General features: G+C 31.1%; 2 protein-coding genes across 2 annotated transcripts; one reads left to right on the forward strand and one right to left on the reverse strand.

Annotated features, from left to right (window-relative positions):
• Positions 1 to 6241: 6241 nt before the first annotated feature.
• On the forward strand, positions 6242 to 8487 carry LOC110668075 (LOB domain-containing protein 15). Its single transcript, XM_021829133.2, has 3 exons — positions 6242 to 6674; positions 7010 to 7259; positions 7369 to 8487. Exons 1-3 carry the CDS (start codon positions 6661 to 6663, stop codon positions 7771 to 7773), a joined length of 669 nt encoding a protein of 222 aa, XP_021684825.1. The 5' UTR covers positions 6242 to 6660; the 3' UTR covers positions 7774 to 8487.
• A 3347-nt stretch (positions 8488 to 11834) lies between these two features.
• On the reverse strand, positions 11835 to 13494 carry LOC110668074 (peroxidase 4). The gene is made up of 4 exons (XM_021829132.2): positions 13195 to 13494; positions 12731 to 12922; positions 12460 to 12625; positions 11835 to 12378 (listed from the first exon to the last, which is right to left on the reverse strand). The coding sequence occupies exons 1-4, from the start codon at positions 13420 to 13422 to the stop codon at positions 11987 to 11989; spliced, it is 978 nt and encodes a 325-aa protein (XP_021684824.2). The 5' UTR covers positions 13423 to 13494; the 3' UTR covers positions 11835 to 11986.
• Between the last annotated feature and the right edge of the window lie 508 nt (positions 13495 to 14002).

Genomic DNA, 14002 nt, shown 5'->3' on the forward strand with positions numbered 1-14002 from the left:
CCTAGTGTGCTCCGCCCACTGGCGTCATGGACCACAACTTCTCATTTATTTTCCCTTCCCCATCTATAACTATACTCCCATCTTCTCAACTGCTCTATTAAAATTGGAGGGTCCAAAATATATCCACGTAAACCCCTCCATCAATGGCTGTAGCTAAGCTAGCCTTGCTATATTCTTAATAATTATTTCTATTATTCCAATAGTTAAATAATAAATATCAGTCACACGTCTACTCTATCAACTTGTACTCAGCCTATATATAAATGCCTTTATAGATGTTGTCACAATTAAATTATATGCTTAAAGTAATATACCCATATATGTTATGGAAGTAACAAAGCCTTAAATGTCTCTCGCTAGTACAACCTTAAATTAGTTAGTCGACAGACTACTAGCACCAAAGACTCACTCCAACTATAGTCTATATATATTCTATTCTATTCTTTATCAGCTCATTTGCGGATCTTGAATCTTTAGATTTGGTAAGTGTTGCAAACCCAAGAAAATAAGCCTACTTGCTAATAGCAAATTCAAGATGCTAAGTAAAAGACGTGAAGTAGTGCCTCCAAAATCTTTAGAAATCAAGCAAGATGACAAGTTCTTCTCCAGAATCATGTCCAAAGAAACCTCCATGGCCAATTCTTCTCGCAGGGTTTACTATGGAGGAACTTCAGGTGCAATTCCATTCATGTGGGAGTCAAGTCCAGGTACTCCTAAGCACACTTTTGCTGATACCTCTATTCCTCCTTTAACACCTCCTCCTTCATACCATTCCACTTCAAAATCAAAATCTATGCACAAGAAATCAACAAAACAGAACCTCTTCAGCACTATCTTCCCTAAGCTCACCTCTCAAAATGGTAGAAAGACTCGTGTCTCACCATCATCTTCAATGTCTTCTACTACAACATCAACTTCCTCATCATCGTTGCCGTCATTTTATTCATCCTCATCAACCTTCAAGAACTCAAAATCGTCATTTTATTTTTTTCTTTATGGTGTTAATAATTAATTTTTATATTCCAAGTAGAAGCTTGATTTGTTCAGTGTTCTATTGTTATTTTTTTATGTTAATTAGCAATGGAAATCATCTGTGTTAACATTAATTAACGTCTTGTTCATATGCATGTTGTTAAAATATCAATTAGATGCAATAAATGTTATTAATTTGTAACAATGCTCAAAGGAGGGTATTATGAATATTCATAATAAAATCGTCGCATTTGTTCAGAGGTCACGAGTGGGATTGAGTTAAAAATGGTTTCAAGGGGCTAAATAGAAGAGGGAGTTGGTGGTTTTGGATAAAGAATTGAAGAAATGAAAAGATAAATATCATACGCAATAACTCGATTTTATGAGTATTTTCATAAAAATTATTAAATTTTAATTTTTTTATAAAATTTATTGAATTTCAATTTAATTTATCATTGGTATTCAGAAATAAAAAATTTTCTTGTTAATTTGTTGACCTATCAATTATTTTATAAATAAAATTATTTTATTTTATTAAATTTAAAAAAAAATAAAGTACATAAAATGAATTTAGTTACTCTTTTTACAGTCAAACTCCTCCCTTTTTGCTATTAAATTTTTTTCTTTTCTCTATTTTTTCTTCACCGGCAATTATTACTTTGATATTTTTACTTATAAAATAATTGACAAGTAAATTTCAAATTAAGTAATTTTTATAAAATTAAATTAAAATTTAATAATTTTTATAAAAATATTTATAAAATTAATTGTTACCGTGTGATAATTATAAAAAATGAAAGGGAGAGAAGGACATTGAAGTGAAGGGAGACTAACGACTTAGACAATCAATGGGGAAACCTTTCACTGGGCATTAATAATCCACGTGCTATCATTAATAAACCTATTTGGTCCTCACACTGTTGAGCTGTTTTCCTCTTTGCGTTTTGATTTTTCATTTTTTAAATGGAAAAATTCATATAAAAATATTTTAATTTAAAGGAAAAACATATTAGTTATTTTTAAAGTTATTACAGGTTAATTTACCCAAAATGAGCTCCATTGAGTGCTTCATGAAGAGAGGAACAGAATTTAATATATTATATATTATTGGGATTATAAAATTCACATCGAAAAAGTATAAATATAAAAACTTAAATATAAGTGATTAGATTGTAATATTAATTTGATTAATTAATTTGATATATAAAGTAATCTAATTACCCATATAAACTTAAATTAAAATGAATTAAAGTGTAATTTATTTAACACTCTCTCAAATTTAACATATATAAAGAATGATAAAAATCATCGGATGGATAGAGATATATTTTATTTTAGGTTTATATTAATTTTGTTTTTATATAAAGATAAATAATTTAGTAGACTAAGATGATAAGAGAGTAGAGAACACAAAAAGAGAATAGTAAGTAACAAAACAAACCAAGTCAAAAACAATCCAATATGGAAGCAGCTGCAGGCAAAAACAGAGTAGATACAAAGTGACGAAGAATCCGAAAGGTAAGAGCAACTGCTGGAAGTTCTGCTGAAAACGCAAAGATTAGCTCCTAGAGACAAACATTGGCAGCAACCAGTACGAGAACACAAGACTGCAAATCCTAGAGTTGTAAAATGGTAATAGCAACAGGTGCCTCAAACCACCGTCAGAGCTCATTGAAACTTAAGAATGTAATTACCCATAATAATATTCGAAAAAATAAATTCATAAAACCAATTCCAGTTTCTTATAATTGCTTCTACTCTTGCCCCACAAGACTTTGTTTCTATAACAGCCTTAGTGAATTCATTTTATTTTGAGAATGGTTAATAAATTATTTCATAGAAAAATATTGGACTACATTGTGTCAGAATTTGCATGATTGTGATCATTTTCTTCCTTCATGATGCATGTGCCATTCAAATTAAATATATTTTTTAAGCTGATCTTGTTCAAAAGGAGAAGGGGAAAAAAAATTACAATGGAGTGTACTACCATTGACATGGACAATTAACCACCTCTGCTCCTTAATTCCTATGATAGATGCCCATTCTTAAAAAAAAAAAAAAAAAAAAAAAAATCTTAACATATATATCTATTTATCCAATGGAAAGAGTTTTAGATTTGAAGTTCAATATATATTAATTATTTTTGTCTAAACTGATTTATTAAGTGATTAAAGATATATTATTCATTTAATAGATTCAAATTTAAGTCTCCATTTCTTCAATCCCACTATTAAAAAAAAAACATATTTTTAAATTAAATTTAAAATTTTTGTCAAATTATGGATACACACTTTTCTTTTCCATTGCCTTTAAGATATATATATATATATATATATATATATATATATATATATATATATATATATATATATATATATATATATATATATTGATCGAGGTGCACACAAAATGTATCTCAATATAATTTGATTTCTATTGAAATTTAAACTCGCAATATTATCATCTTAAATGATTTTAATATTATTGAACTAAATCTTAATGGTCACTTTTTTTTAATACATGGGAAAGAAATCCCAATATGACTTGTGTGGTTGGAGCTTTGAAATATATATATGTTGAACTTCCAAGTTAGGCCCATGGAGGCATCATTCAACTTCCCCAGAGAGCCAATTTCACATAAACTCAAACAGTACAATATATTGCGTTGGTAGGAAAATATTACAAAAGCAAGATGAAGACTAATTAACCCAACAAAGATGAACCTATTCTTGAATTGGATGGCAACCATAATTTGACGCACCTGATCACTCGCTATCACTCCAGCTAAAAAGATAGAAGAAAAAAAGAAAAGGAAGGAGCGAAGTAAAAAGATTCAAAGAGTTTTAATGAAGAAGAGATCATGTACAGTAGATGATAGTTGCACTTTCAGCCCCAAGTTCACTTACAAGTAAATAGAATTTTCCTGGAAATATATAAAGCTCTCTCCTGGATTTTGACCATGGAGATTTGAAACGAATGTTTGTTTGGTAAGGAAGTTGAAAAGAGATACATGGATAATATATAAGTGGTCTCAAGTCTTGGATCCGAGACTGTGTTAGGTGGGGTTTTGTTTAGGGGTTCAGAGATGAAGAAGAGAGAGTTTGACCAGTGCATGAAGTGACATGAATTGAATATACAAGCCCATGATCATGTGGGTGAGTTTTCTTCCTTTCTTCTGGGTTTTGGTGCAATGAGAAGTTGGGAAAGTTAGGTTGGCAAAGAGAGAACAACGGGGCGATTTGTTAGCCTCAAAATACGGGTCAAACAAGAACTGGATGGTGCCATTTCCTTACAATCTAAGCAAATTAATCTATGTCATTTTAATTTAATCCAATCCATCCCCTCCAAATATACCCTTCAATATTCATCAATTCCTTTCATTTCCCTCTCTTTCACCACCCACTTTGATATATCACTCCTCCAAAAATCACACCCAAAAGAAAGAGAAAAAAAAAAAAAAAGCTACCCATCTTCATATAACATATATTCTATCAAAACATCCCAATCCCATCTAGGATTTCAAATCTTTTTGCTTTGGTTGATTGTGTTCTTGGCTATGATATGGCACTTCTCCTCAAAATCATATTGAAGCAAATATCATTTTCATCTTCCATTTGTTTTTTCGTAAGTTGGAATTTAAATGAGCTACATAAATAGGTATAGCTTTCCATTCATAAGCCCCTACCTATTGGGATATATGAATCCAAAATCTCTTATCTTCGAGGCTAAGACCATGCATGTTCATCTTGATTTGATCATTTTAATACTCTTTTACTTCAGTGGACACCAATTGACTTTTTATTGACTCTTATTAGGGTATTAAAGTTCATTGATTACAGCAATTGATTTAATTTTAACTTAAGTAAAAAATTATGCATTGAGGTGTATTGGGTGAAAATGGTCTAGGTTGATTATGTTATAAGTTGATTGATTCAATGGATAAAGAATGATCAAAATAAAAATAGATGAAAAAAAACATAAACATGTTTCAACCTATAGAGTTAAGTCGAGTGTGGTCTAATAATCAGCGCTTAGCTATATAATGCATGCTAAGTATTTTTTTTAATATGTATATATTTATTCAATAAATTTATTGCTTATAAAAAAAAAAATAATACTTTTTAATTAATATGAATTAAGAAAAATTTTTAAATTTTTTTACTTAACATCTTAAGTCATAAATTAAAATTTTGAATGATCTATTTGATTAGGGTATTATAGTGATTTGTTTTATTAAGTTTTTACTAAATTGATTATAAATAAATAAAAATTTAATTTATAAAAAAATAGTAAATTAAATTAGCGAGATTAGTTGACAATATGGATCAAATTTTTTGAAGAATCTTGAATCCTAATGCTTTCCAATTATGAAAAATATAGGTGGGATGTCTTCCATATATATCAGCACATGCATCAATCTGTCATCGATCCACATAATAACCAAGTTACTGTCTACAAAAGATGAATCAACTTTATCTTGAAGGTGTCCAATCTTTTTCTAACTATGTCAATTACTATTATTATTGCAAGAGATAAATATTTCTCCTTAATCACAAGTGTCTTTAAAGCATTGACGCAAATTTAGGCTACTCGATAGTCAAATAGCAAATTAAGAATGAATATGAGATGTTCAGTACTATGAATTATAAGTCTATAAAGAATTTATTTAGTTCTCATTAGAATTCAAATTCAACTATCTCATAATTCTAAAGAAGATTACAGTGTATATCATATCTATTTTACACAATTTTAATTTTTGATGATGGGAATTAAAATTGGCAATTTCAATTACATTACGAAATGTTGTTGGATGGACTGCAATTGGTGTTAGCCTTATAGCCATCTTAAAAGGGGTGTAGATTGCGGTTTTTACACGGTGATGCTGATATTAATTTTAATTTTTTTTTTGGAACTAGATCCCAGATATGATCATTTTAATGAAGGTGGGTTCTTGATATTGACAAGAAACTAACATGCCTAGCTTAGCTACATAGCCTAATTAACAAAGTACAGCTGATGATGATGATGATCATCTTAATTTTCACTTCAAGACTTTTAATGGTTTGTTTAAGGTGCATTAACAGAAAACTAACAAGTTAATTAAGTATTTAATTAGATAATGGAAATAAAACATTATAATTAAGGACTCTCCTGAGAAAGAAGCAAAGACCCACATGTAGGCTATGGAAAGAATTAAGCAATCCAATATATATTATTATTATAAATTGATTTCAAGAAAGTCAAAACACATTTAAGAAGTCACACGTGAGCAAGCAGAGATCAAAGCTGGCATTTATACATTAGCTATTTCTTTTTCTTTCAAAAGCCATAGCACACTGTTACTAGCTAGCTAGAGCTTCCATTGAAGCTCACCGTTAATCTCCCACTACTTATCTTTCTTCAAGCTATAATTGCTGAAATCCTCGCACATCATCAACAAGCACAAATTAGCTAGCTTCTCAGATATATATATATACATACATATATCCTTTCTGTTTATTCTTTCTTTTATTAATATAAGCTCTCTCTGATACACTTTCCCTTTTATATCTTGCCTTTCAAGCACTCTCTTCTTCCTCTTCTTATTTCTCATTTCTTCTTCTATTCAATCTCTCTCTCTCTCTCTCTCTCTCTCACTCTCTCTCTCTGCAACTCCACCTCCATACCTAGAGGGAGCATGCCTGAATGTCCAGAGAAAGGTAACAAATACAAACTCTCTCTCCTCTCTCTAATTGCAAGATATGCCTATAACCCTAGCTAGTTTTCTTTATCTAGTTTCTAGCTAGTAAGTTTCCTTCCATGAGGTTGGAATCGTATATATTCCCTTTTTGACCATGTTGATGAGTGCTCTATAACTAACACTAACAACTCTAATTACTTTCTACTTTAATAATTTTCAATCAAATTTTTTCTTCGAGTTATATATGGCTATATATATATATATATATATATATATATATATATATATATATATATATATATATATGAGTAATTTAATTTAGTATTGAATTATTCCTTTTGTTCTTTTATGTAGGGAGAGATTTGACGAGATAGGCAAGAAGATCAAGAGAGAAGCAGATGCCTCATCTCAAATGGGAAGAAGACACATGCTGGGTCCTCCTGGAACCCTAAATACAATTACTCCTTGTGCTGCCTGCAAGCTCTTGAGAAGAAGATGTGCACAAGAATGCCCTTTTTCTCCATATTTCTCCCCACATGAACCCCAGAAGTTTGCATCTGTTCACAAAGTTTTTGGTGCCAGCAATGTCTCAAAGATGCTAATGGTAATTAAATTAAACCCTACCAAAATGCCCCCATGATTTTTCACCTTTCTAATCACATTCTCTATTATCAAATTCTTGTTCTTGATGGTCTAAAATATAAATATTTCAGGAGGTTCCAGAGAGCCAAAGAGCCGATGCAGCCAATAGTCTTGTATATGAAGCTAATGTAAGGCTAAGAGATCCAGTTTATGGGTGCATGGGTGCAATTTCGGCTTTACAACAACAAGTTCAATCTTTACAAGCTGAACTTAATGCAGTAAGGGCTGAAATTCTCAAATACAAGTATAGAGACGCAAATATTCTACCTTCTTCGCATGTAGCTTTGCTTTCTTCTGGGGCTGTTACTGTTTCTGCACCTTCTCCATCCTTAACTCCGGTGCCACCGCCACCGCCTCCTCCCCCTCCTCCTCCTCTTCCTCCTAGTTCCTCTTCTTCTTCCATTTACACCCACCAGCCCACCAACGTCACCGACTTTAGCACCATTGCAAATGAAAATGTCTCCTTCTTTGGTTAATTAAAATTTCTTACTGATCTAAAAGGAAGCTATTTATTTCTCTGTCATGAATCATCTGGTTGAGCAATAAAAAGGAGGAAGAGATTAATTGATACTGGTATTTGATTGGTTGAAGGAGTTGTTTAATTAGTTTTTTATTACTGTTAATTAAACTGCTTGATTGAGGCCTATATATGTCATTAGATATTGTTGGTTGATATGTTTCTTTCTTCTCCACTTCTTTTCCTTTATACTGAATTTCTTGTTTTTCACTTCTCTTGGATCATGTTTCTTAAGCCGTCCCATCTATCTTACTTCACTTCCTCCATTACAATGATACCTGCAAATGCTATAACTTAAAGAATATTTTAACTGATAACAGATTCAAGGTCCATCAATGGTCTAATTACTCCATTGAGTTCTTTCTGATCTTGGAATGAATTAATGTGTGTGAACTCATTGCACATATGCTAGATGGATCACTACCGACAGTTTTCGCGACATGTTAGTCTGTGCCATTGATGAAGAATCTGAATGTTGCTTCAAGTGATGGGAGACAAAAGGTATGGCTGTGATAATCCCCATATGGAGGTTAGAAACTTCTTAAGTATTTGATTACAGTTTGGAAAACATGTAGGAGAAGCTTTTTTTTTTTTTTTAAATTACATTTGTTATATTACTCTAGTACCCTTGTATTAATGAATAGTTTGAAAACTACTAGTGTTTGAGATTCTTCATTTCTATTATTTTATGAGGCGCTTACATTCTTGTTTCCTTTCCTTTCCTTTTCAAATGTTAGAAGAGGGAATTTTTAATTGATGAGTTAGGAGAAGCATTGCATTAATTTTTCATTTTCTATGAATTTCTAATATTTCATCAATCATAATTCCTCAATTGCTTGTTTATCAAATGATAAGCAGTTTGTGAGAAGAAGGAAATCAATGGTGCAATTAGTCTTCTTATTATATATTGCAGGTTCTTAATTAATGGCTTTTCTTGACCATTATATAAAGGATTGATCATTATATATAGAAAAATTTAATATCCTAGTTAGCTGAAAAATTACTAAATTAATTTATAGAAACATGTCTCATACATGGATTGGAGATAGAAATTAAATGGTGTAGCAATGATTACTAATGTTTAAGTCTATGGCTATTATACTTAGCTCGGCTTGATCTAATGGTTAAAGGCGTATTATTTACCTAGTAAGTATCATGTTCAAATCTCTAATTTCTTTATATATATAAAAAATTATGGCTATTATAAAAAAAAATCTAAAAAAAATAGCATAATAATTGAAAGACTAGCTATAATTTAGATTATTATTATTATTATTATTATTATTATTATTATTATTATTATTATTATCTGAAAACTGGGAAAATTTGTTGATAATGAAAACTTTAGTAAACATAAGAAGGAATTTTTTTTTTTAAGTCTAATGTTTCTAAAGAATTATTCTTTTGACTTGAAAATTAGGGAAGAGTTAGGTATTTGTATGCTATAATTTGTGTTGAATACATTTCACAAACTCCTCATTTAAGCTTGTGTGAATTATAAATTAAAGCTAGTCTACTTGGTAAAAAAAGTGTAAGATTCATAGTGTTATCATTTATCAATGTTTTAGTTAATATTAACATCAAATTATGTGAGAAATATATATGTTTTAAATGATTTTTTTCTGATAAATTTTATCATCAATCTGATTTTGAGAAAATTAAAATATTAAATTTATAATTATTATTATATGAAAAAAATAACAAAAACTCAATCAATTGTAATAAAAATAAAATATTTTTCTTTACCAATAAGTGTTGGGTGCATTGATAAAGTTTTATGCCGTTTTAAAAAAAGAATATAGAATCGATCATTAGAAAAGATATTATTGAGAGACACAATTATAAATTTTAAAAAGATTAATATTTTTTGAACAATAAAATTCTGAAGAGATTATTATTTTTAAACTGTAAAAATAAATATAAAAAGATGTTTTGTGAATTAAAAAAAAATTATATAATTATCTCGAGGGTAAGTTGCTATAGTTTTGAAGGTATATAAGTATTTGTTGGCTAGTCAATGGAATTGTGGCAGCTATATTAATTATTTTCTCAACAAGTTGGGTTTCCTTGGCGTGTGGATTTTAGCTTGAGTGGGGAAAGGGATTAATATTGTTGAATTTTATTTTATTTTTTTAGAAAAGGCAAGGAAAAAAAAATGTTTTTAAAATTATGAAATATTAATTTTAAGTTTTATTTAGAGTCAAATAAAAAAATAAATTGATTGGTTTAAAAAAAAAAAAAATTGATCATGGATTAGTCTGTGTCAATGGAGTCTAGAAATCCCTGAAGATGTGACTGAATCTGGTCTCATGTCATGGTTGCTTGAAATAGTGGCATACCTTGTCCTTCAAGGCCCTTTAAACTTGTATTTCACAGAAAACAATAGAAATCCCATGTTTATTATTAATTCGTAAAGTTATGAATGAAATTAATCGGAATTTAAACTTAATTCTTTTTAAATTGAATGAATTTTTTTTTATCACTTAATTAATTTTTTGGGAGCTTTCAGATAAATAATTTTAAAATATTTTTAACGAAAATTAAATTATAAAAAGGAGGGAATCGTATCCTTACAAGACTAACTCTATTATTATTGATTATTCATCCAATGCCAGAATGGTTACTAGAGAGAGAGAGAGCAGCAAGCTCTTCTCTATGCTTTGAAAGATGCACATCAAGAATCAAGTGGGTGTAACTTCCCCATCTGCTACAGGCCCAGCATTTGCTTCTTCTGCCTAATTTACACTTGTTAAGACCTGTCAACATATAATGATGATAATTCAGGAATCAAATATCTATTTTGTTACAAGGCAATAATTACAGTACTCCGTTTGCTTGCAGCTACTCATTGGCCTGTTTATTTCAAAGAAAAAACAGATTATACATATCTTGAATATGGAAAAATGGGCAGACTTAATTAGATTAAAGAAACCCTCACTGTTTATGACAGTTTGGTATAAATAATGTATATTCTATATTATTTGACCAATGACTATATTGTTTGTGTCTCACCAGCAGCACATGCACACTCTCAAATCTCGATATGAAAATAGAAATTAAATTAAACCAGTAGGTCATGATTATAATATTTCTTGTAAATGTTAATCACCATATATATATATATATAAATTCAAATGTTTATTAGACCCCATAGAGGAGGGTTCTGCAAACTTAGACCGCACATCTAGCTGTTATACATTCTTTTTGCATATAAAAGAAGTTCCTTCATCAAGAAATCAAATTCCTCCAAGAAAACTTTATTTTTTAAAGAAGGCAATTAATTTCTAAAGAAATCTGTGAGATTGCTCAAATGGCTAGTGGGTTTAGAAGAATCCTGTCATGTGATAAGGTAAAATGATGGTGGCCTGTAAAATTTGAATTCTAGTCATTCATCAACTATAATATTTTGGACGTGAAATCATCAATCAATTCAGAATCTGATGATCATATAAAATTTTCTATTATTTAGGGGACATGAATTATGATCTAGTGTAGAACCCTGTCAATATCATCCGTCTCTTCATTCTATTCAAATTCTATATGTCAATATGACCTTCAATCCTCCAACCTTTTTTCTCTTTTACACTTCCCATCCTAATCAAGATTCCTTATCATTGTCATCATTACTTTTTCTTCCTTCCAAGTATAATGCTCCCAAATGGCCCAAAGAAAGTCCATTGCAAGGCCCATCCAAGTATTTGGACTTTCAAGAACCTCTGGTAATGCCAAGACTGTTTGGGTCTGGACTTCAAAAGAAGGCCTCCCAAAATGCCCAGGCCTGGAAAATAATCATATAAGCTAGTACCTGGTGGCCAACCCACTGGCCATGGAATGAGCTTGGGGCACACCTTGGCTCAGCACAAGAATCTGGAGACTGGTAAATTGAAAACAGGGCAATTTGACTATGTTCAACATCGATTATTTAAAACCCAGATTATCTGGTGGGGTAAGGCTATAATTTTGCTAAATTTGAATTTTAGTTATAATTTAATAAAAAAAAAATGCACATACACACAAGTGTTCTTGAAAGATAGGAACACCTACTTTTTATAATGAAAAATCACAAACATAACCTAAATTCTTAAATGCACACGCAGTCAAAACTCGCGGACAATCTAATTTATTCTTTAACTCTTAATCCAAAGATAAGAACCAAGACCCACAATTCTTTATTAATTCGCCCTCCTACAGTTCTTTCTGATCTCTCCTTGTGATCCAGTAAGTGGGCTGATATCTCCCATCTTGATCATGCCAGCAACAAAATCAGAGAAGAAGGTGCTTTGGCCATTGCTGTAGGTGCGAACTATTGAATCAGTGGATCCACCATTGAACAATTGCTGATCAGAATGGAGGAGGCCCCTCTGGTTAAGTAAGTTCTTGAAGTAGTTGTTGTCAAAAGATGTAGGAGTCTGCAAATCAAGTGGTGCCAAGTTGTTGTCCCCTGTCCCACTTGTGCTTGGGCAGTTTGACCTCCTTGTCCGAGCAAAGGAACTATCTATGTTGGTCTCATTGTATATTCGTGTCCTAAATGATGTGCACCTTGCTTGTCCAATTGTGTGGGATCCTGTAACATATGTAGCATTGGAACTAGTCATCAGGACCTCTGCTAGCTCATGTAACAAATATATAGAAAGAGATAACTAACCAGTTAAAGCAACCAGGTCTCTGGTTGAAAGGCCAAGAGCACTGAATCTTGAGATGAGTTGGTTGAGGTTTGAAGTTGGAGGAGGAATGCCATTATTGGCAGCAGAAAGGCTTGTAGTTCTAGCATCTCTTCTTCCAAGTTTAACATCCCAACTTGGACCTCCAAGCTAATTAATTATTAGCAGAAAGAAAACGCATGATTAATTCAATAATTGATCCATGAAATAGGTTATATATAAAACAGAGTGAAATTATATATTAAAAGAACTTACAATGACAGCAGAGTCTCTAGCAGCAATGGCTACAATATCAGCACATGAGACCACTCCAGGACAAGCTTTCTCAACTGCAGATTTTATGTTGTCTATCACATCAAATCCTCTAGCTGAATTCCTGTTTGGATTTGCAGTTTTCTCTCCGGTGAAAGAAGATGTGTCGTCAAGTAGAACTGAACCATCACATCCCTGTCATGAAGTTTTAAATTAAATGATCATATTGATACAACGGTAAGAAAAAAAAATATGTACAATTATTGCAGAACATTTTTGTAATAAACTCTATCCATCATGAATTTTAGACAAAATATGTACTGTTATTGCAGAACATAAATAAACCGAATTTAGATTAAAAAAAGATCCTAAAGACAGCTTTCATAGACACTTTTGTTGACTCTTTGACAAATTAATTAACATCATGTCTCAATAATATAAAAATGATTAAAAGATGGAAAATTTACATTAACAAAGCAATCATGGAAGAACAAGCGAACGAGGGATGCACCCATTCGTTTTTCGTTATTAATGGCAGATTGAACAACAGGTTTCACAGCAGAAAAGAGGTTAGGGCAAGATTTGGAGTAGAAGTTTGTTGAAAGTTGAGCATTGGCAATGGTGAGTCCTATGGCCAAAAGGAAAATAAGGAGACAAGAAGTTACAATAGGCTTGAAAAATGAAGAAAAAGCCATGGATTAAACAGTTGCAGCACTACTAGAAACACAGTGAAATTGGGTTTGTGTGTGTTGTTGAAAAGAAATGCAAGGAAGTGGGATTTATATAGACGACATTTCCTCAAGGTTCTTATGGTCGACACAAGACAGGTAACCTAACACGTAGACTCGTGTGTGTGCATGGCATTATATTACGTTAAAATAAGAATTGAAATTGCTTTGATTATTGATTAATTAGTGAAATTTAACTAAAAAGATTAGACTTTTGAGTAAGAACGCGACTTTTGAATGGTATGCTACAAGGACTTGAGAATTTTTTGTGATATGGAGATTGATAATTTGTCAAATCTTCCAGCTTGGGTATTAATTTATTGGTAACGATTTTTGTCAAAGCATAAGGTCCCCACATAAACGCATCAATCTCTAAGATTTGGTTAAAGACTTGGGAACAAAAAGATGAATACAATTGTCCGCCATTGTTTCTTTTATCTAGTTAAATTTATCATTTTTATAATAAAGAGTTATTATCTTTCACTAGTTCCGATCGGCCTTCGAGCTATTTATGTAATATTTTTGTTTCTGATGTTATACTAGATTT

This window comes from Hevea brasiliensis, chromosome 8 (genome assembly GCF_030052815.1).
Source record: "Hevea brasiliensis isolate MT/VB/25A 57/8 chromosome 8, ASM3005281v1, whole genome shotgun sequence".
In the NCBI taxonomy this organism is placed as follows: Eukaryota; Viridiplantae; Streptophyta; class Magnoliopsida; order Malpighiales; family Euphorbiaceae; genus Hevea; species Hevea brasiliensis.

Excerpts from the sequence above, each read along its gene's own strand:
- LOC110668075 (XM_021829133.2), top strand. Across the intron at positions 7,260-7,368 it reads ATGTCTCAAAGATGCTAATG|GAGGTTCCAGAGAGCCAAAG; the intron begins GTAATTAAATTA and ends TAAATATTTCAG.
- LOC110668074 (XM_021829132.2), bottom strand. The coding sequence starts at position 13,422 with ATGGCTTTTTCTTCATTTTTCAAGCCTATTGTAACTTCTTGTCTCCTT. Across the intron at positions 12,923-13,194 it reads TCCATGATTGCTTTGTTAAT|GGATGTGATGGTTCAGTTCT; the intron begins GTAAATTTTCCA and ends ACTTCATGACAG. Across the intron at positions 12,626-12,730 it reads CTAGAGACTCTGCTGTCATT|CTTGGAGGTCCAAGTTGGGA; the intron begins GTAAGTTCTTTT and ends ATAATTAATTAG.